We start from the raw sequence: 23,762 nt of genomic DNA, 5'->3' as shown, positions 1-23,762 counted from the left end.
AGGAACGTGGAAAGAAGGGGATCGAGCAAGTATATTGTATGCGAGAATCCTCGAGAATGTCGCCAGGGCATCGTCTCGTCGCCGAGACGCCCCCGGTATCGGAGACCCGCGCTACGAATGAGCCCACTTTTATCTAAATGACGTGTTTTCGTCCTTCCTTATCTTGAAGAGACTCCAATACATTTGACTGGCAATGCGTTTACAGATATAGGCGTCAGGCTGCGGCTAACCCGCTATTAACATTCCGAGAGCGCGATTCTCGACTCGTATATTTTCTTCCAAAAAATTCAATCGCCATGGTAACAATGTTCCTCAACAGAAATTGTCTTTAGTAAAGGTCAAACTAAATGCCGATGAAGAGAGATGCTCCGTGAAGAGAGAATTTTGCGCGATTTTCCTCAAAAGCTACGCAGAATGTGTGGTGTTGCCAATGAAAATGTCGCGAGAGCTCACCTCCATTTCGTTCGCCTGTTTTGGAACCAGGTCTTCACCTGCGCGTCCGTCATCTTTAACGATTTCGCCAACGCCGCCCGCTCGGCGGAGGCCAGATATTTCTGTTTGTGAAAGCGTTTTTCCAGCTCCGCGATTTGTAGCCTGGTAAAGCTCGTTCTCGGTTTCTTCCTCTTCGGTGGTGTCCGGTTCTGATAGGGATGACCGATCCGCCTTGGAAACGGTCCAGTCACTAAATCAAGAAAAAAAAGAAGCATTGATAAGCAATATTTCGGACACTGCTGGCGACGTTCTATTCTTCGGTATTACGCGTCAACACGTATTCGTTACGGTATTTCTATTCTTGGTAGATAGGCGCTTAAATTGAAAGGACTATCGATATCTTTAAGAAGATCGTAGTTAAAAAGACATATATGTAATGTAAAGAGACACATTTTTACCATTTCAAAAAAAAATTACTTGAAATACGTCTAACATGTAATCAATTGTCATAGTACTATCATGACTGTTTTACTATTCCGATACAACACAATTTTTTAAACCACTGATATAATATATTGTATTATGAATTCTTTTAATTTATTCATGCTTAGAATAAAGATGTTTTTAACTATATGTTTTTCAAACAATTTACACATAATTTTAGAATTTGTTGATGTATACATTTGTTAGATTTGTATTAGTGAAGCTGAAGCAAACTCATTGTCAGTTAAGTCGAAATGTACCGCTTTAATATTGTAATTTAAATATACGTAGGGTAAAGAATAGACTTTTTCGTCTATTTCTCGCAATAGTGTTTATGTTTCTGAACAGCATATACTGAATACGTAAAGTTCATGCTTGTGCTCTCAAGAAGCAATCGTAATGGTATAAGTTAGTTGTAAGCGCGTCACTGTAAAGTTATAATGTTTGATATTGTTTGCTGTCGTAAATTTTACATTACTTTAAGGATGAAACTGACGGAATAACTTCGCCGTATCTTATCAATATTTTAATATTTTGACATGTTACGTCAAAGTGCTTGCTATTCTATTGACCTTTATTCTTTTCCATTTTTGTTTTTAATATGAGAAAATACGGAATTTTTTTAATATCATTAGTCGACAAAATTTTATTTTTCTTATGTTATATTGATCTGATCGGAATTCTCGCAGTATTTTTTGCGCTAATTTTAAATCTACTTATTAAATTTATGAGCACGGTCTTTTTCTTAGTAAGGCAGAGTTTTTTTTAGTAAAGCAGGATTTTTTTAATAATATTGCATTTAAAAATTTTATTTTGATTTAATTTATTATTACTCTAGTTAATTTTATTTTAGTTGATTTTTTTTCGAGAATTCATCGATAACATGTCACTTTTTTATAAAATTTATGTATTAAATTGTTGATCAAGTGTCACTTTTTTAAAAATTAATCTAGAATGTTTCTTACAGTATAGCGTTTTTACGCTATTTTCTAATCTGTTTATCGAATTTATGGAGAGTAGAGAGAGTTTTTGAGTAACACGCATTTCAAAATTCCTTTACTTATCTCTTCTATTTCGACATAATTAAATTATTCATAAAAAATAACTACTGTATTTTACCTATTCTATATTTTTCTATATTTATCATAAAAGATTACAAACAAAAATAAATCATTTTAATTAAGAAAAAGACTTCACACAACGAGTTGTTAGCAAAATATATAAGTTTTCAAAAAGAGGTATGTCGATTACAAAAAAAATTGGAATCCGTAAGATACATTCTAAGAATTTCTTTTTCAGAATCAGCATCGAAAATACATATCATGTATTACTATTTGATAAAATCATTTTGTTGACTAGTATAATCAAATCACCTATTCTCATTCATATGTCTGAATTATTATAACATTGATGATATTACTGACGACTCTGTAGAGAGGAGGAAGTTTTCGAGACCAGACGATATCGTAATTTATATTCGTTGAACATCACTCATCGTCTTAACATCAGTTCGTTCCGCCCTTTTATTATACCCGATAGGCAGCTGTCGGAGTCATTAAGCGCTTATCTCACGTGTAGTAATAGCGCGCGAGTAAAGAGAAACTACGCTAAATGCCCCCGTGCGTGCGTGTATTTGCATACGTAATGAGAAAGTACACGACATAACCAATTTCACGAGACCAATAAAGAAGCGGAGGATCTGCCGCTTAGATACGCAACCTGTGTACCAGATATCGCAAAAACGAATCGCCGCCTTCGACTTCTGCGACGGTTCTGCTAATGGATTGGAACGCGATCTTCACGGAGAAAATCAGAATGCTGAAGTGAATTCAGCGTTATATACTTCGGCGATGTAATTCCCGCGATTACATCCCCCATAGATTTCGTTCAAGCTATTCGTCGAATTAGTTAAGGGATTAAAATCGGTATTCATAGTCGGATCTTATATTTAAGACTTAAGATATCACGAACCAATCAGATAGCTTAGTATCTTAAGACGATCTTAAAACAGACTATGAATACCGCCCTAAGAACGGAATGCAATCTCACGGACATGAACGGCAAATCGTTCGCAGATCACAAAATCATATCTCGTCTTTGTCGAATAAGTCTGCATTTATTTTTACAATATCATCAAAACCAACATACTTATTTCGATGCAATCCCGAAGCGAAGGATGATTAGATAACCAGCGTACGATATAACGGTTTACGTTTCCAACTTTGATTTACTGCTAAATAACACGAGTAATACGCTTCAGAGACCCTCTCATTACGCCTCGTCTGAGTTGGATCGAAGGATCGCGTGCATTTAACAATAAGTGATATTTATACAAATACATACGAATGAGTGCTAGTCTATGAAGGCGCATTTTTCTAATGTGAAAGTAGCATGGAAGAATCTGTCAAATTTTTATCAAAGTACGAAATGAACTGAGCATTTCTCTTCGTCTCGTCGACTGTCGGCCGGACCCCTCTTCCGCACAATTTGCTGGAAACCGGAGGAATCATCGTTAAAGGGTAAAAGGGCCATCGAGCGAACATTATCCCATTATGCACCCCCTTTTCCCACCCCTCCTCGTTTTACGCCCGTCCTTTATCGCCACTCCTCGCCCAGAAATATATCCCATCATCCGGTAATCGCAAGCGATCCAAATAATAATCTCATTACGCGTTCATTTGCGATTCCTTATCGATCTGTAAATGTCAAAATGTGTATCAAGCAAACCGCAATATCTCGAGTCTAAAGTAATTAGCTCTATATCTATATATAAATGATAAGACTTTTAATAGTTTCTTAAATGGAATCAGATTACGGAATGCGGAAAAATATAAAATTTAAGAAGAAATCTCTGAGCGATTAGAAATTCATTAGTGGCAACGATTAATCTCGATTCCTCGTGATTTACGAGAAGTGCATGTTTTATGCAGATATCTCACGGTTTAATCAACAATCCATACGATTATAGAGCACGCATTAACACGCAATGTGTAATGATTGTAATTTATATACGATTTACGATTACGAGACTGCACGGATACTCACGATTGATTTCTCACGATTGCTTTGCGCACGTTGACAGGCGTCGAATGGCGATGTAATTATGACGATGCAGCGAGCATCATAAAAGAAAAAAAGGATGTGTTTTTGCACTGTGTATCGTATCCGACTCCTATTTCGGTCCTACCTCGCGGCCAATCGCGTAATACGCGAGCTTCGGCTTTACATTGGCCTCTTATTTCTTGCGAAAGGCTTTCTTGCGTCATCGCTTGTGCTTATTAGGACAATAATCGCGTAGCGACTATTATACTTCGTTCTATTATCGCGGCATACTAGTTTAGCGGCCACTGCGTACCAATATGGTTTCTTTCCCTCCCGTTCTCCTTCTTTCTCGTAATCCACTCGTAATTACCTTCTTTCGCGGAATGGTCGGACACACGCGCGGATACAAGAATCCGGACTCGCAAAGCTCCGACAGAGAGCTCTCATGGAGCGGACGAGATGATGGAAACGTTTCCACGTGAGGCGTTGGTGGCGTAAATAGATACCCACCGATCATTGTATTTCTGTAAAAAAAAAAACACGAGTGCCTTTCTCTCTTTAGCAGGAGCAACATTAGAATATAAGATCACCCGTCATTATATACTATTGAGGCAACGAGAAAAAATCCAGAACCAAGAGTTGAGAATATTCTTGAGGTATTGCATTGATAATTTTTACTGTGACGAATGTTGATCGTTGTTTATTATATTATTGAGGACTGTAACACACAACATATAATAAGCATGGCATAAAATCTATCTAAATTGCATAAAATTGCCATACTGATTTAAACAGGATTAGGAAAGTTATTTTATAAATGTTACTTATATATATAAGATACTTTATATGTATTTGTTTCATAAAGAAATTGAGTATAAAAAGTAATACAAAATTGGAGCAAATAATAAAATAATAATTAACATAATATAATAAAATTAATATAGTTGATATAATATAAAAAATTAAATTTATTGTACTCAATTTCTATAATAAAAAGTAAGTAACTTGTAAGTAACTTGTAAAATAACTTTCCCAACTCTGGATTTATATATAATAACATGCTCATTTTTTTGGTCCAGACGATCTTATGCTATAGTTATATTATACTTATGCATTTTGTGTGTTATAGCCTTAAGCATCTATCCAAACAAAATTGCATAACTTATATCTATGCATAAAGAAAATTATCTAATAGCCTTCTATCTAATAGCTTTCTATCGTAAGAATGCACACAAAAATTGCGATTGGTTAATTTTCTTTATGCATAAATTTATGTGACTGTGTGCAAGATTGTTTGGATAAGTTCTCGCTCTTGTAATTTAATAGTGATTCCTTTTGTCGCTAAATGAGAATCCTCACGCTTATGTTTCACCACTTTTTGAAAGTTTGCTTGGCAAGTCTTGTGGCAGAAAGAAACATCGAGGTAACGAATAACGATGTTCATTATCAAGCTATACGATCGATAACAAACAATTAATCGACGTTTCTTACAGAGAGAGGATGGCGAAGTGACCAGAGCTTGTAAGTAGCTTTCGGTATCGAGTAAGAGAGAAGACGGCCGTCTCTTAAAACCAATTAGGTCCCGCCTGCCAGCCGTAATTCAGCGTTTGACGATAACACTCTCGATTTCGGTTAATTAACTGCGTTTAAGGTGCCGCCTGATGTTCCCAATCTGACATGTAAACGTGGGTGTAGACTGCTGGCTCGCATCGCAACGATATTCGGAAGCAGAAACTTATCTCGTACCTTAGCAAAGAATTAATTCAACATACATATATTTCTCGAGAAGTATAATTTGTGTAACCAAACAACAAGTCGTAAGAAGAAGTTCTAGCCTTTATTACAAACGTTCGATTTGTCTGCGCGAAATTGGTTCGTGCCTGATCGCGCTTTCGTGTCTAGCGAAATGTCGTCGTATGGTAGCCCGATTACCATAGTCGGTGTCGTTAGCGTGTTTAACGACAGTTCAGTCGGCGCGATTTGTCAGACAGTTAAAGCGACTTCGACATTGTTCGCGGAGACCGTTTTACCGCGCAATTTCGGTCAGGATACTACACCGGCGAATCTTTGCGGTTGAGGCGTTTAACTCAGTCGACAATCCCTGATGCTAAGGATCACTGGCTGTTGAAACGATATTTCTGGAGAAAATTTCTATATCTTCAAAGGGATTTAAGAATCGAATAATGTAAACTGTCGAAGAATGACTCTTTTTACTTTACAGAGAAGAAGATAGAAGAGAAATGACAGAAGTAACAAATATATTATATCTTAGATTATATGTATTATTTGAAAAAAAAATGTAAAAATGCTTTAATTAAATTAAAATATTGTTTATAAATCAAAGCAATACCCAATCTATATTAAGAAACTATAGATCTTCAACTGAATGATTAAAAAATTCAAAATTACTTAAATACATGAAATAAGAATCAAAAAACAAACTTATTGACGTAGATCAGCGTTTTTCGATCTTTTTTAATTCGCGACACATTGTAAATAATAAGTCAAATTTATGAAGAATATTAGTCAGTGAATAATATAATATCAAAGAGAACACGTGTAATTAAATTTTTTGATGTAATACAACAAATTATAAAATTTATGAAGATTAGATGCATATGCTTTAACACTTAATATAAATCTTTTATGAAATACCGCCAATACTCAGAAATAAACAATAAAATTCTAAAGGTGTTGTTTTAAAGAGGACTTTATTACAATGATAACGTTTTGACTGAGAATAAGCGCAATATAATATAAGTAATTTTCACAATTTGTAAAATATTTTACTTTACGTCTTGTTCGTTTTTTTATTTATAATTTCTAAGCTTTTTCATTTCTTTTTACTTTCTCCAAAATTTTTGCAGCACACTTGGAGAATCTTTTGCGACACAGCAAGTGTGCCGCGACACATTGGTTGAAAAACTCCAACGCGGATTGATAACATAAATATAATTGAATAACAATTAAAAAATTGTTTTCAATGTGACAGACTACAAACTCTATATGTATATTCCGAGATTTACTTGTCACTGCTCCGTGAAGACTGTGGCAAGAGTGAGGTGGTCGTAAAAACAAGATGGCGACACGATGCTGCAAAATGGTCGGCGTAAATAAACGGTATAACAGCTTCCCAGCAAAAGTTATCGACTGTTTCCTGTTAGCGCCCAAGTTTTTCTTGGCTAACCGTTTTTGCCTGTCAACAGGAATGCCTCCGTCCGATTTGTCGCTCTAATTTTCATCTTTTGTCCCCGCACAAAAATTACCGTTCGCCTTATCCGATACATCAAGAGATATTAGTTGTCCTATTTGTCGGTCACCATATATTTTCATTGAACGATTCAAATCTAAAATACTATTTGTCGCTTAAACTACTTGTCGCTTAAATCGCTCGGATAATTTTAGTAGTTCCGGCACGAAGTGGTATTTTACAAAATCAACTAACCGATCGTTGAATGTAACAACATGAGTAATAGCGAGTACCAGTTCGCGTCATCTTAAGGTAGACACGCCGGAAGTGAACAATTTGTTCACCAATAATTTCCAATCGTTCGCGCGGCAGTTTATGATCGCGGAAATACCATTGTCTCTATGTGCATCTGCATATCCTGGATTCGAAGCTGAAGCGAGGCAATAAAGAGGCTTTCAGAAATAATCGAAAATAACTCGATTGCCGAAATAACGATAACGGATTGAAAATTTTGAATAATGGCAACCTTCGTCGAGCGGCAAGAAGGCAATCAGGTCAAAAAAAGTTTTAATCAGGATTGGCAGTTTTCCAATGTGACGTCTTTCCTAGAGAACTGCCAATGATTTCGTCCTCGGTGACCTACTGAGCTTGTAACATAACCTTTGGAGCGATTCTGCAACGATGATGGTTCCTCCCGCGACCGAGAAAGAGCCAGGTCGGGTATCATCCGATGACGCAATCCCCGTCGTTGCCGTCGCTGATGCGACAGCGGGCGAGCTTAGAGAAAGTCATTACTTGAAGCACGTTCTGCTCAGTAATGGAGTTTGCGGCCTTCAAAGTAAATTGTTTTCTGCGCGCGGCGAATTCCACGACGACGGTCGGCCGAGCGTTGAAGGAGAGGATCTCGCGGCTCTCTTGCGAATTTCGCCCTCCTGCGCGGGCGATCGCGCGGCATTTATCGCGATGGCGCACGCCAAACCTCGACGTAAACCCTTTTAATCCCTTCGGATAATCCTTTGTTTATCCTCTTTAATCTTTAGGTTAATAGTTTCTTGAACATTATCGGTCATCGTCTGGGTGTTCAGGTAAATGACTCCTGAACACTCCTTTTAACCAGCTTATCAACATTTTTTTCGACCGATGTCACTCTGTTTTCTATCTGACGTTCCTTCTTCCCTCGTTCAGATAAAAATGTACTGTTAAAAATATTTTTATTACTCTATCTCTGATCCTCAAGTGTCGAGTTGTTATATTGTTGCAGAACAGTTTTACTGAAGTATTTAAAACTATAAATATACAGATCTGAAAATAATTTTATTCGGTCCATCGAAACAATTACGTAAGTCGCTTAAATTAGTTGCTAGACTGTTAAAACTTTTTGCAGCAAAAGCGGCTTCGCAACTGTTGTAAGATTCTTTATAGTGTAGTGTTCATTGCAACTTAGTTTCATGTTCTTTAATTTGAATTTTTAATGTATAAACCAATCACATTGAATAATTTTACAACAGTTGCAAAACTGCTTTTACAGTTGAACGCAGCTATTGTCGTAAACGTTGTCTCATGACTTGAAATCTCATTTGTTTTCGGTTAGAGTTGAACCCTGGCGGAACCTGTAAATGAAATAAGGGTGCGAAACACGTTGAGTTTCGCGCTTACTAAGGTAACAGTACATCGAGAGACTCGCCCCTGGACATGCAATTTCAGGTGCAACGCTATCTGTAACTAAATCTTTACGAGGGGCTGTGTACTCTAAAGAATTACTTGGCTCCTACTGCAACCCGTCCCGTAAATCTACACGTGCATTTAGAAAGCGATGTACATACACGATCACGTGCGTGCGCGAACGTTTATGCGCATATACACGCTTACCTGCCGACGGTGTAATTGAACCAACATAGCGGACAACTAAATGGCACTAAACGAATTCGTAGAAAGCATAATATTCCATCCTATAAAATTATGTTCTCCTTAGCCTTACCCTCATCTATCGCGATTTCAGATACGCCTCTCATATACTCGGCTTATTGTCAGCCTCGAACTATACTCGCCAGTGTTCCCTTCTTACATCTCGACATTCTTGATTTAGAATCTTGCGATTAATAAAGATTAATAATATACATTTGGTTATACCACTGCGATTCGTCGGAGATCATAAAAAGAGAATGTCATTTCGAAATCGTGTGGCACCGTTTTTGCGATTCTCCTGGACAAGGAGACAGAACGATAAGTGGAATATAGTATTTCCAGCAACTCTCGTATCTAAGGCAAAATTGGACACTCTTTTCGTAATTAAAGTCTTTCGAGGAATCGCGGCGAAGCGTTGCGCTCGTATAAGGTACACAGGCCTTGCAAAGCGCAAGGATAACTGCGGCGCTGTTAAAGTAATGGGAGTGCTGGTGCTTTGTTAGTGCTTAACTAGGATGGAAAGGGGGGAAGGGGGAAGAGAATAAAAACTAAACGTTTCCAGGAATGTAAAGTCGATGCGGTTCCAATCGAGAAAATTGCTCAAGAGCGCCCCGCATAAGAAACACGGAGTGTGTTACAAGTCTTTAAATTTTACGTCCGATCTTCGGGGAAGTTTAAAGAAGCGAATTTCGCGGGAGGAAAAATTGTAAAAGACATCTCGTCTTGTTTTCCGCCGATACTCATTTAACCGTAGGAAGCGACGAAAAAACCTTCAATGAGTAGATCCGATGACTACTTCGTTTCATTTCTCGCTTCTTTCGTCCGCACGGAAAGAATAGTTTTGCTGAAGCATCTAAAACTTAGCTAGATACTGCAGTTCTGAAAATTTTTGTTGGATTAAAATAATGTGAGAAAATTGTGTAGAACGTTGATTAACGCAGCAAAAAGTGTTAACATTCTAGTAACCAGTTTAAGTGTTTTACATAATTATTTAGAATAACAATGACAATTAATTCTGGGCTAATTGTTTATTTAAATAATTATTTAGATAATCGAACACAAAACAAAATGTCCAAATTCGAGACATAAGATATCTTGTGAAACATTTCAAAGACATTTTTTGCGAGATCTGTCTAAAATACTCTAAAAGATGTCTTATACTCCGATTTTAAATTTTGTTATTCGGACATTTTCAAATCTGTACAAATTTGTAAAAAATAAAATGTTAATTTTAACTTAAAGACATTTAGTGGACTAAAGTTTTAAGTCCACTAAATGTCTTTAAGTTAAAATTAACATTTTATTTTTTACAGTTGGTATCTAGCTAAATTTTTAAATACTTCAGCGAAGTCATCCTTTTTAACGAGAATAACAACTCGACATGTGAGAATTGAAAAAGTGGAAGTAATGAAAAATATTTTTTGATGACAGATTTTAATTAGACGTAATTGCGCTCGCACATTTGCGATTGCTGCCTACGCGAATATATATTATATAATCGTTCTTTCCGTGTGAGGGGATAACAACTCGACACGATGTGAGAACCGTAAATAGAATAATAAAAATATTTTTAACGACAGATTTCAATTAGATATAATTGCGCCCGCACACATTCGCGGGTATACAGCAATCGCAAAATAAATCACTTTGTATCAACACCACGATCTTTGACGAAATTTGCTACAATTGCTTTTGTGTTTTAAGATTTAGTTAATAGATCATTACGTAACGTTGAAAACTTTAAAATGCGCGGACAGGGCTCCTCGCGTCTTAACGTCGATCGGAAAAGGGAAATGTGAGTCGCACAGGCACCGATCATTTCTCAAACTCCATAACTTGATATAGACCCTCGACCTGGATGGCGGTGGAGGGTACGAGAGATGGGGGCGAGAGGTGGAGCAGCAGTGGCTTACATTATCGATATTACGAGGCGTCGATAAAAAATCGCATAAAATTAAGCAAGCTCGCACGTGTTCGCGATAAAACTCAATACCTTTAGCCTATGTTGGGTGGGTTCCGTCAGTGGCTCTCACGTTCGCTTTTCCACAGCGAACGATCGTTTAATCTACCAGCAAACATTTTAGAGTGTTGTTACAAGGTTTTAAAGAGACGCTGTAGTCAAGCGGCCTTAAATCTTAACTGTCACGCGACTTTTTGTTCTTAAACTTTCCAAGTGCAGTGTTTGATATTCTCAAGTTAGGGGATATTATTTATGCATATTTTGTGCATACGTTTATATTACATTTGTTTAATTAAAATAACGTAACATTTCCTTATTGAATAATCAAACGTGCATTGAAGACGAATCCTTTCTAGCTTCCAATAAGACCGAATTATTTCCTGAAAATGCTGCGCATTATTTAAAGTTACCTTCCCAAACCGGTTATCATATTCTAAACGTCTCATAAACCGCGGCACACACATTTCCTTAGCGTTTATTCATACCATATATAAAAGTCAGCTTTTCATGATATATAATACGTTTTATCGACAATCAGCATTTAACTCGTTATCTTTCTATTCTTCGATAGCTCATTCAATTCTTATTGCGCATTACAACTTACTATGGTATTAATTTTAACCTGACAATATGAATTTTAACTCTTCTATCCGTAATAAAAGTCTTCTAGAAACGAGCAAATTTTTTATTATTCCGGATTTTTACAATATTATATAAAAATCTGAAAAAAATTGGTATATTTGTGAAAGCTTTAACAACATTTTTATCATCATAGAAGTCAAATTATATTTTGACCGATGTTTGTATGTTGTCCGATTTATCTTCTTTAATTTTGAATTCAGAGAGTCCACTGTATAATAGTTTTAGACTGTATTTTACTTATTTCTTACAGATTTAGATTTATCTATCAAAATTCACAATCAAAATATTGATAGTGCCTTCCAAGAAAGATACCAGATATCGGCGGAGGGTTAAAAGTCTACCATAAATTATTTCAAACTCGAACCACGCTACCGCAACTCGATTGCTCGAGAAAAGTACAAGGGGTACGACAAAGTCCGGCAAGTTCGCTCGCATCGCCAGTCATCTATACGTTATGACGGATACATGGTGTGCGATCGAGGTCTAGCGAAATTCACTCTGACGTACCGCCGAAGACCCGCCAGCAAATCCCGTCGATTTCTCCGGGGACTCGAAAAAAATCGCGAATGATATGCCGGAAACCGTAACGCTCTCCCTTTCTCCCGCGCGACGCTGCAGGCTCGGGTTCCACGCTAAAATATCGTCACTGCGCGATCCTGCTGTTTTTTCGACGTGTTTACGTCAAAAGATTTGCCGGCCCGCGTTTTTCCGCGGCCTCGAGGGAGGTCTTCGATCGACGCGGGAGATAGGGGCGGATTTGGCCGATCTCTCGCGTATCTCGCACGCGATAATACAAACCGCTTGTTGTTCGAAGCGGCCGGACGCCGATCAATTGACCCCCGCGAAAATATCGCGTTTTGCACGCGCGATTTGACCCTTCGCGCTCTTTTGTCGTTGGGATCGATGAATTATTACAAGCCTTAATGAAGTTTGCCAGCCAGACTTTGTGTAGCGCATTGTGTGGCACATTTTTAAAAAATTTATAGTACAATAATAATAGAGTGATATTAGTATGATAATAGCATACAATAAACATATAGTATGATTTGATTTAAATAATTTATGATATGTGTTTTCTATGTAAAAATCTTTTGTTTTATATATAAAAGTGCGATATAAAGGAGACGCAAAAAATATTACAATGGAAATGAAAAATATGAAGAAATAAAAATAAACGGAATATTGGAAGAATGTATGCGATGTAATATTTGTTTAAGAAAAGAGAGATGAAGATATGTGGGAAGATAAAGTTATATAAGAGAATAGAAAATTAATATAAAATTGATAAATAAAGTAAAAATATATGAAAGAGAGTAAAGACGTGAAGACTATTAAATCCATTTAAAACAGATCAATTATTTCAATTCAAGTCGAATATCGAACATTTTATTTAACCAGCCAAGTCAATATTTAACGAGTAAGATGCCAAAAAGGAAGAGAGAGAGAGAGAGAGAGAGAGAGAGAGAGAATCTTTGAAATTACCAAGAGGATATTAGGACAAGATTATGCCATCGTTTATTTCGCCTAATGCGGAGACGATGCCTTGTAAGGAACGATCCAACTCGCGGTTGGATCCTAAACCTGGTTTAGTAAACTCTAGGACGTTTCCAAATGACCGACTCCGCTCGCTTGCGTCTACGTGCTAATTGTCTGGAGCAAAATTAAACTGAAGTCACGTTAATTATATAATTCCTCCCCTCCCTGCGAACGTTTATTCGGCGCGTAACCCATCGGTGGTGGCTGGGCATTGCGACCAACGAACGCGCGGGCAAACGAGGGGGGAGGGGCGATGATGGACGAGCACGCCTGACCTTACGGGGGCTGCCAAGCTCGCCCAGCGAAATCCCTAACTCAACGCTAACTCGATCAGTCAACGCCCACCATGGCCCACACCGTGCTCGTTGCTCGGCTCTAATCTGCCTCCAGATTAATTACTACGTAATGCCAGCCTGAATAATTATCGTTTCTACGGAAACCCGCCCGCGCCTGTACTCGCATGCGTGGCTCCTGTGCGGTGTTTCTTCGCCACCCTTCCTATATCGGCTCTCCCCCAACGTGTCAACGTCTCTATACACGTGTACTACATGATTTAATTCTATCAAGTCCTATTACATCCGTTGGATAATTATAATTATAATTGAAATAACTTAATTATTTTCTGTACGTCTCATTAGAAGTTGCGGCCGTCGTTATGTTATTACTATGACAAAATATTTACAGACTTTCTTATACGTGCCATGTACATATATTTTATTTATTTATGATTGAAATAATTTAGTTGTATCTTTTGTACGTCGCATTAGAAATTACGACCGTTATTATGATGTTACTATATGACAAGGTATTTACGGATTTTGATATATGTTAATATATCAAAATATGTTAATATCTCTATATTATACTCGTATCGTATGATTTAATTCTATCAAGTTTTATCACATCCGTCGGATAATTACTAAAAAAAAGGTTATATTTAATCGAAATAATTCAGCTATATTTTTTGTATATCTTATTAGACGTTATAACCGTCGTTATTACCATGACAAAATACTTCGCGTACTTATAGATTCCTCTACGTGTTAATGTTTATATACATTTGTACAATGTAATTTAATCCGTCGGATAACTATTGAAAAAAAAGGATATATTTAATTGAAATAATTCAGTTGTATTTTTTGCCTCATTAGAACATTACAGCCATTGTTATGTCGTTATTATGGCATACTTGGCGTATTTACAGTAGAAAATCCGATGGTTCGATTTTGCAGTTACGCGTTCGCTGCACAGAATGCGTCAGATGCGAGTGCAGTTACGTTTTTATACGCGTCATTTGTTGCGGTTATTGTTTCTTCGAATACGTGCTCGCCTTACTTCGAAGACGAAGTTTTAAATTTTTTTTTTCGTTACTCCAATATTTTTGATATAAGCTGCAGGAAGCTCAACGCAATAAAATTGAAATAACGTGGTCATCAATTTTCATAGATAACAAATATTTATCTTTCACTTTGAATACACATCTCTCTTAAATTATATTCCGCTATTAACTTTACCTTGTCTTACTATGTCTCTTTTAGATTATAACAATCGAAAAGAAACACATCTTTCAGTTAAGACCAATTAAATTTCAAAAATAAACAAATTTATCTATGAAAATTTATTCATAGATATTATTATATCATAATTTAATTCAACAAAATCGTCAAAAATATTGCTTGCATATAAAGTTGATCGTTATTCAAATTGTTGATTTACAATAATTGCAATTCTTGAAGGCATACTACTTTTTTATACTAATTACTACGTCTACATCATCGAACACAATTTGCACAAAGACTATGTGGGAGTGACGTGTCGCGAATCGAATACCGTACCGGGTCAACTGCCTCTCGCGTTTATGTTTCCGGTATGAACGATCCGAAAAATGAAATGCGCGTCTAGCGCTAATAACACGGCGTAATCAGAGCTTCTCGAGTGCAAAATTACGACGAATACCGAGAAACGTTTTTTCCTACGCCTCGCGGCGCGTTCACGGGATATTGACGCAAGAAATTTCGAAGTCGTATATATATATATATATATTCCGCGCAAAAGGAACCCCCCCCCCCCCCATTCGGTCCATTCGTTTCTTTTGCGCTTTGCCGATCGGTAGCCCTCGACCTTGAAGCTCTATATACTCTTTGGTGGTTGGTTTCGCGGTATGTTCGACCCAAATCTTGCCAATTCGGTAGCCAACGGCGCTTCGCCGTAATTTGTAATAACGTATCTACCGCTACCGTTCGTGGCCACCGGGATTTGTCGGCGAATCGGGAACAAAACGAGCACGTATGCGAGCGGTTAAATGACCTACCCCGTAATTTCTAATATTTCATTTAAAATGAGGAAGACGCTCGAGTTCTCGACCGGTATGGCCCCGGGGCCACTGAAATATTACAAATTGCGGGTTGTATACGTACCTATATCACGCTTAATCATTCGTATACATTCTCGCGCGCACGGGCAACGTATATACACATTTGGACAATTTCATTGGCGAGAAGGCGCCGCGCCGCAGCGGCATCGGCGGATTCTGGTTTTAGGTTTCGGTCACGCGATGCCTTTTTTCTCTGTTCCCGGTACCCGCTTATCTCTGGGGCCCGGGGGCGCTCCATGGCGCATCGACAACACTGCGCCCTTTCTGTTTCCGTATCTTCCTTTTGCCGGAGTATATAAGCTAGCACTCCTTGTCCGTCCTCCCGAAAAGGTTTCCTCCTCGCCAGTTTCCAGGTTCTTCCTAGACTATTCTTCCGACCGCTTCAGAATCCGTATAACATCGTTTTGGTACGCAGGTACGCTTAAGCGTACGCAACACGTCTTACGATGTTACGTAAGGAATAAACGCCCGTCTCGCAGGAATATCGTTTAACGAATCTCGCTCGTGTATACGTGTGTTTCGTGCTGCGCCGCGCCCGTGCCATTGTGCCGTAACCGTTTCCCAGAAGGGCGCAAATCAGAGGAGTAATATGCGAACGTAAAAGTGCGAAGGTCTAATTATTATTGAATGCCTCCGCGCGAGGAGCGTACATTGTAGAAAATTACTATTGCGGGAAGAGGAGGCCCGGGTTGAGCCTGGCCGACTCATCGCCGCATCGCCCCGAGGATCATCCGGAGCCGTTCTGGCTCGCGTTGCGTTGCGTTGCGTTGCGTTGCGTTGCGTAGTACTACAATTGAAGAGTTCAATTAGAAACCGGTCCAAGTTGCCGAGAGCCAAACAATTGAGCCAATAGGCGCTGAAGCGCCGCATTCGCGTCCCAGCCGCGCCGCGAGGGAATTGTCATTCTAACGCGATCCAATCGTCGTCTCTATTATACCTTTCAGCTCGAAATATTGAAACCTCGAGGAAAAAAAGAAAAAAAAACGGCTACTCATTCATTATATATTCTTGCGTAGGTACCTTTCGACGTCCCGAGGTGAACTTAATATTTCGCAGCGCGAAACGAAGTGACGAGGATATGAATTTTAATGCGCGATTCTGCTAGCTTGATCTTTGCGCTCTCTTGGAGAGATCCCGTTTTCAGTATGTAGATTTCCCGATCACGACCTACTCCCGACTTTCTGTTTCAATTGACTGTTAGTCAATAAAGTGTCGATTTACCGAAAATAAAGCGGACTCTTCTGTGATAATTCTATCCTTCGAGAAATCTCGATATGTCATTCCAATTAATTGGCGATATAATATCAAGGTATCAATCCCGAGGTAAGTTTTGCGCTAATCCCGAACCAGTTTCCCAAAAATAAAAGTTGAGGAAATGAAATACGTGTTACGGATTTACGACGACTATTTGACCTATTGCAATTTTCGAAATGCATTCCCCTGCCAATTCACAAGGAGAAGTGTTGCAAAGTGTGGACGCGAGTTCCGGAGCATTCGTAGAATCGTTCGAGCCCACTTTTAACGACGAGCGCATTCTGTCGGTCGCATTGGCGTAGCACCTCCCGCATGCAACTCCCTTTTTTCGTGTGCTTCAACAAAAATATTTCTCCTAAAAGCCTATCGCGATAAATTAAGATTCGAGCCATTATCAATAATTATTAAATAAACAAATATGATAACGCTCGATGATTTGCAAAGCAATACAAAATTCTTGATAACGAGCAAAAAGAGATGTTAGAATAAAAATAATTTAATTATATAGTTAATACACAAAAATAATTGTTAACAATTGATAACCGTAAATACAAACTGCAATCTTATATATGATTATAAGTCAAGCCTGTCCAAATTGAAGTAAACCTTTTATATCTAAAAAAAAAAAAATTAATTAAAAATGGTATTTATTTTTGACACAATTTTGTTAATCTTTCTTTAACTTTTATTATATATCGCCTTGAGAAAAACATTAAATTAAAAGTGCTTTATAAGAATTGGCCAAGGCTGCATTTTGTTTCTCTTAAACAATATCCTAAGAGGATATATAGTAGCGTCTCTCTGAGATAATAAAAATTAATTAACGCAGGAACTGGATGAAAAAGAAACGTCGAAAAGTGTCCTCATTCTTACGTGAATTATCTTAATGCATATTATATTATTGAAATTGTGTACACACAATTAATTTCAATTATGTATATGATATTAACTTATTGTGTGTGTCGTGATCGAGAAAGAAAAAGTTGGACTGTAAATGATTTATGTACTATTACGGTTATCAATTAACGTCAAAGGAGATAAGTGCCATAAAAGGTGACACAACTTTCTCATTCGCTCCGTTCCGCGCTACGCTAGTGACTGAACGGCTCCGAAGAGTTTCGGCTTGCGATCGAGGCGAGATCATTATGTCAAATCGGCGAGATTGTTTCTCTGAACGTAAATTGCAGCCCGGTTCCGTATAATAGTTACGTCCGAATTTTATTGCGCTAGTTTCGCCTAATTGATCGGGGAAACCTTTCTCGGACCTGCGTCGCGGAGTTTCTCTCCGTTTCGCCCGTCGCGCTCGAGACTCGATCGTTAAAGAACGATGCAATCTCGATCGATACGAAAGCCTGATGCCGACGTAACAACGTCAAAGCGAATCGAGACAATTAGCGTTTGTCTCCCGTTTATAATTGTTACGGATTTACGTGGCGCGGTGTCTTCGCAAAACGTGGCGTTTCCAGTCGTCCCTTTCCGACCCTAATCGAGCGCCGCGTGTCATTTCAATGTCAAAGTGACAGGTGGCGGGACGTAATCGAGGTAAAGAGGTACAAAGCAAATAATCGGTGGTTACCGTTCGCTCGTCGAGCAGAACGTTATGCGCTTTTATATATTTCACGTGAGTTAAAAACGCGTTCTCTCTCTCTCTCTCTCTCTCTCTCTCTCTCTCTCTCTACACGATCGATCCAACTAATGTCCCGCGATGCCAATCCGATCGGCGTAATATACTAAATAAATGGCAGCAAACGCGATTTACATTTTCGCCTCGTTCAAGCGATCGTGACGAAAACAGTCGCGAGGGTTTTAATTATGCAAACTGTATGTTATGTTCATTATAATGCTTACTATCGCTCGCGACGTTTTCTTTTTCACTTGATAGACGAATTAAATCGCATCATATTATTCATCTATAATGATACAATGCGTTTTTATAGAAGAGACGCCTCTCCAGGCCTTCTAAGCGTTTCCGTCTCGACCACAAATCTTGACGTGAATTAATGGGATAATGTACGTTTCGACAAGTGATTAATTTTCGACACGACGTGCTTTTGCAACTGGTCTTTACGCAATCTGCAACTGGTAAACCGATATCCGAGAGACACTCTGTGAATATCGCCTACGGCGATATTCTGTATCATGATCGACATTCGTGCGTAACGTCGTTACATGGAAACGATCATCGTTTGAAGGATTACTTTGTTTCATTGCGCCGCTCCGTAGCGTGTCGACGCTCTTCTCTTTGGGGCATTTAAGCGTACTTCGAACAAAATAATCGGACGAGAGTAATGTTGCTCGTACGCATAAATACATTTCACTCACGCCACGCAAGTAATAGCGGGGTTTCATTACCCGCACGAAAAAGTCAGCATTCGAGAATGCACCGGCGTAGACGCTAATTATGTATTTTGCACGTACCTGCATTTTAACGTTTTTTACACTTTTTACGTCCTTTTTCCCGCGTGCAATGATCGCCCCGTAATGATCCCCTGCGCGGCAACATTTTCCGTACCGTATTTCTTCCGATTAAAGCAAATTAAAATTATATGCCTTCTAAGAGAGACAGAGACAGACGTTCGAATTGTATTGTAAATTGGAGATATCTCGAGGGCACGGCGGGTGAAGCATGAGAGGGCATCGGTTAACAGAAAAGTAAAGTTCCTTTTCGGAGCTAGCACATTTATAAGTTGTATACGAAACGGGATCTCTTCCTATTTTCGCGAGACTCTTTTTGTCTTATCGACCTGCCGTAGATTGAGGCAAATTAATCACAGAGCGAATTAAATCGATATAATGCCGAAATTCTAAGCAGAATTGTAAGGCTCGTAACATATTCTTGTAAGAATTGTAAGAATTTTTAAACGTTTATACCTTTATACAATATTTTTACAGACAGCTTCTTACTAGCCATAAAATTGATAAGAAATCATAAATATTTATGAATAATCGTACGTCTTACGATAAATAAAATACTAGTTATAAGTTCTTATAAATTTTACGAGAACACGTTATGAATCTTAAAAATGAATCAGTTTTGAGATAGTTTTAATCGACCGTTAGTTAAAAAATTTTTTTTTGTTTAAATGAGCTGTTTTGTCTCATGTTGGTTATTTCTGCGCGTTTCCTCTGCATCGGAAATAATTAACAGTTCCGTAATGTGTATGTGATCCTGCAGTGTGTCAGTTGACGATACAAGCGTAGAGATCGTGAATGTATGTAAAAATTTTGTCTCTCGTATGAACTCACGATCCCAAAAAAAATGACAAATTTTGTGACTTTGTAATAATGTAATAATTATGTTAAAACTTATGCAAATTGTAATTATGATTTTTACAGTGTGTGTAGTTTACTAAATCAATCTAATAAATAATGATCCGCTTCCCCCCTCAATTTCGGGGCGTCTCAGATAATTTTCCCTTCTTCATTTTTCGTTATGCAATGCGTATTGTTTCTTTACATGAAACTCAAGCCAAAGTTGTAAAATTAGGGAGATATAAGAATAGATAAAGATATAAGAAATTTAATTTAAAAAATTTGTTTTTGATACTTTTTTATATAAATAAACAAAAATTAAATCAATCCCCCTTAGTCTACCCTCTGCGGCTGATATTTCATGCCGCGTTTTAAAATATCCATGAGAATTTTGGGTTCAAAATTCTCTGTCTCTACGATACCATTAACGGATAAAAATAGCGATTTAGAAATCGCTAAGCGCTTAGAACTAAGTGAACAAAAAGGGTTATTGAACGAACGGAGCGAAGGTGATGTAACGTGACGACTTCGACTTGTCCGCACACCATTAAAGTGTCACTCGATGTCTTCGACGATTTCGTACCGGTCTGATCGCGACGACGGCGCGAGTGAATAATTCGCCACTGATGCATAATTGATAACCTCTATATACGGTTAGTAGTCGCGAAGCGCAGTAATGACACCAAGTAGAGACCCACGCCCTAGCCCGGTCGTAGTCTAAAGATATACCCATCCCAATTAGAGGAATTGACACCAGTGATCGCCGACGCCAACCGGGAACGCCTCTCGTCGCTCTCTCGTCGCTTTATATTTCGTCACTCGATTCTATCGAGCGGCGGCCGGTCGTCGCTCCAATCCCCGTCGGGGATAACGCGGAATTAATAATATCTGACAATCTTGCTAATTGCATGAATCATCTGTTCCTTCTGCATCGTGTTAGCCAAGTACGCGGAGACACGTATAATTCGATCGGACACGTATCGCATACGCGATCGTTATCTCGTTACAGAGATGGTCTAGCTCTAATGCATTCACGATGGCGAGAAAGATAAGTAAGATATTCAGCCAATGTTTAATAGTTAATGTCTTTTTTTGCCGGAATACCACAATACGTATAATTATGCGAATTAATTATTCATAGAGAGAAATGTGATACTTAAATAACTGCAGATGTTGCTTTTATTAGATGTCATTAAAAATCTATTTATTCGTGTTAATTATTTAAACAGCGTACTCTGTTCTATTTTTAAATTCTTTACATAACAATGAGATTTTAATAAAAGAAATTAGCAAATTTACGGCATTAGTACTTCACTTGAAAAAGCGTCGTTGTCGCCGCGATAAATTAACGAAGCTCGGTACGATGCACATTGAGGTGCCGCGGCTTTGTAATTACACGGCGCTTTCAAGAACCGACAGAATGAAATACTTAAATTTCCGTTTTCCCCGCTGCTCTCGAAAATACTTAAAGCATTATTTACTCAAGGCAATATCATCTCGCATGAAAATCAAGATACAACTCACGCAACGAGATAACAATACGGAACAGTAACAACGAGCACCGTAGAAGTCGATAATGATCAACGTGCATTCACCGAGAGTCACTCCATTTCTGAGAGTTGCTACTTTCAGACAAAATGTACGTTGATCTGACAAACAAATCTCTCGTTCTTGGCTTTACATTAACACTAGCAATAATTGATTCTACAATCCTGAGAAAGGAGAGAGTAATTAACAGAGACAGCGTGTACTTCTTTTAGGAATTATTAAAGAGCGTTAATGCCTTGCTAATCAAACTAACGACCGGTATAAATGAAGAAGGAACAAAAGATTTGTCTCTCGACTAAAATGACATTTTCTCATTGTATCAATTTTTTTCATTAGATAGAGATTTTTTAAGCAAATTAAGCCTACTGCTTTGATAAACAGGCCACCAGCCTAAAGTAAGAAGAAGCAAAAGATTTGTCCCCCAATTATATAAGGTGACATTTTCTTATCATATTAATATCTTCATTAGTGAAAAGAGATTTAATGTACTTGAGCAAAAGTCAAATGAAACTAGTAGCACACAGAAAAACGTATAGTAAGCAAATCAACATTTTTTATTTGCTACTTATTTGGATTATTGCCTTACATTCTCGACTGTAATTATGGCTGATTCGCTTATTGTTTACGTTTTAGTACTTATATTTCTATGTGCTATCCCAATAAACAAGAAAGACATTTTGGGACATTTCAGCAACATTATTGCAACGTTATAGCAATTATGAGCAAGAATGTTGCTCATTCAAATGCGATAGAACGTTCAGCTGTGAGGCATTTTATTCACAAACGGTGCCTTTTTACTCTAGATTACCTGCCGGTTTTCAGATCTTATCATCAACACGTCTTCAACTTATGTAATGACCATCTTACACTAATTACTCTTGTTGATGTATATTAACGGGCGCGTACCTGCCAGTCTGTCCTTGAGATGCGGATGCGCCTGCAGAGGGTGAGCAGCGAGGTTCGCCAGGAGGCTCGCCCGGTGCAGACCGGCTGCCGCGGCTTGTTGTTGGCTGTGTTGAAGGGCCTGCAAACTCCAGGGTGGTATCAGCGCCTGTGCGGGCAAAGCGCTGACCGGCGCGCCGTTTGCGCCCGGTGGCCGGTGCGCCGGTACCCTTATGACGCTGCCGCCGGTGTAGATGAAACCGGGATTGCTGAAGACTCGGAAGGGGGCGAGGAGTTCCGCTGCCGACGAGCAATGTACGGACGAGGAAGAGTTTGTGACGCGAGTGTCGAGTGTGCTGTCGTCGTCGTCCTTCTCCGATAGTTTCTCCTCGGCGTCGTGACCCCAAGACCGTCTGCCATCATCGAGAACTCCACCCGAGGATGCTTGGTTGTTGTTGTTATTATTGTTATTGTTATTGTTGTTGCCCTCCTCCCAAGACCACTTCCTCTCCTTGTCACTGTCCGGTTCTTCTGAGGACGGGCTCTTAGGATTCTGGACACCGCTTTCGCCCAGCAGACGACTTATGCTGAACGGATGGCTACGGGGAGGATTGTTCGCCAGCGTCCTTGCGCCGATTTGACTGGGAGGTGGCGAAGTGGAACACTCGGAGGTCTCCTGGGACACGTGGCGGCCATCGTGGCCGCATAATCTATGGCTCACGTAATTTTGCGGACTGCAACTTCGGGAATCCGAGTCATCCACATTGATCTCCTCCGTCGCCTCCACGTCGCTGTCACCGTGCTCCGACATGATCTCTCCTTCTCGCGAGAACTCGGCGCTTGTGATCGGAGACAGTGTGCTTCAAACAACGGGTGTCTTCATCGAATCGTCATGTGTCTACAGCAAATAGGGAAGTAACATCGATCGCGACTGCGTAGGACGATCGAACAAGGGAGTGGAATGTTGAATAGAGATGGTTGACTCGTAGAGAATTTGCCAAGGACTAGATTATGATTGTATGAAAATCGAAATGATGAATGTTTGTATTTATCGCACAAGCAATTTAGCTTAGGCCACCTTGTAAAATTTCTGTGCGGCGGCCATTTTGTTTCTACGAGTTCTGATACTATTTGTTTCTCGGACGGAGATTTTATCAGACCTTCATTTTTCCTTTTCTTTTCATGCAAATTCACTGTCTCCGTCGCTGCTCTTTTTTCTCAACTAATTTAAGATGTAACAGTCCAACACGGATTCCACTGCT

The 23,762-nt window shown here is 38.8% G+C and overlaps 1 protein-coding gene across 1 annotated transcript in view; it reads right to left on the bottom strand.

Annotated features, from left to right (window-relative positions):
- Positions 1-23,320, bottom strand: part of LOC108746397 (homeobox protein MSX-2) — a 29,110-nt gene extending 5,790 nt beyond the window's left edge. The window contains exons 1-2 of the mRNA XM_018483137.1: positions 22,525-23,320; positions 454-682 (exon numbers count right to left, since the gene is read on the bottom strand). Coding sequence (XP_018338639.1) covers positions 454-682; positions 22,525-23,311 — 1,016 coding nt within the window. The 5' untranslated portion in view covers positions 23,312-23,320. The remainder of the gene's footprint in view (positions 1-453; positions 683-22,524) is intronic.
- Between the last annotated feature and the right edge of the window lie 442 nt (positions 23,321-23,762).

Source organism: Trachymyrmex septentrionalis, unplaced genomic scaffold (assembly GCF_001594115.1).
Source record: "Trachymyrmex septentrionalis isolate Tsep2-gDNA-1 unplaced genomic scaffold, Tsep1.0 scaffold17, whole genome shotgun sequence".
Lineage (NCBI taxonomy): Eukaryota > Metazoa > Arthropoda > Insecta > Hymenoptera > Formicidae > Trachymyrmex > Trachymyrmex septentrionalis.
This window is presented reverse-complemented; position numbering and strand designations above follow the sequence as displayed.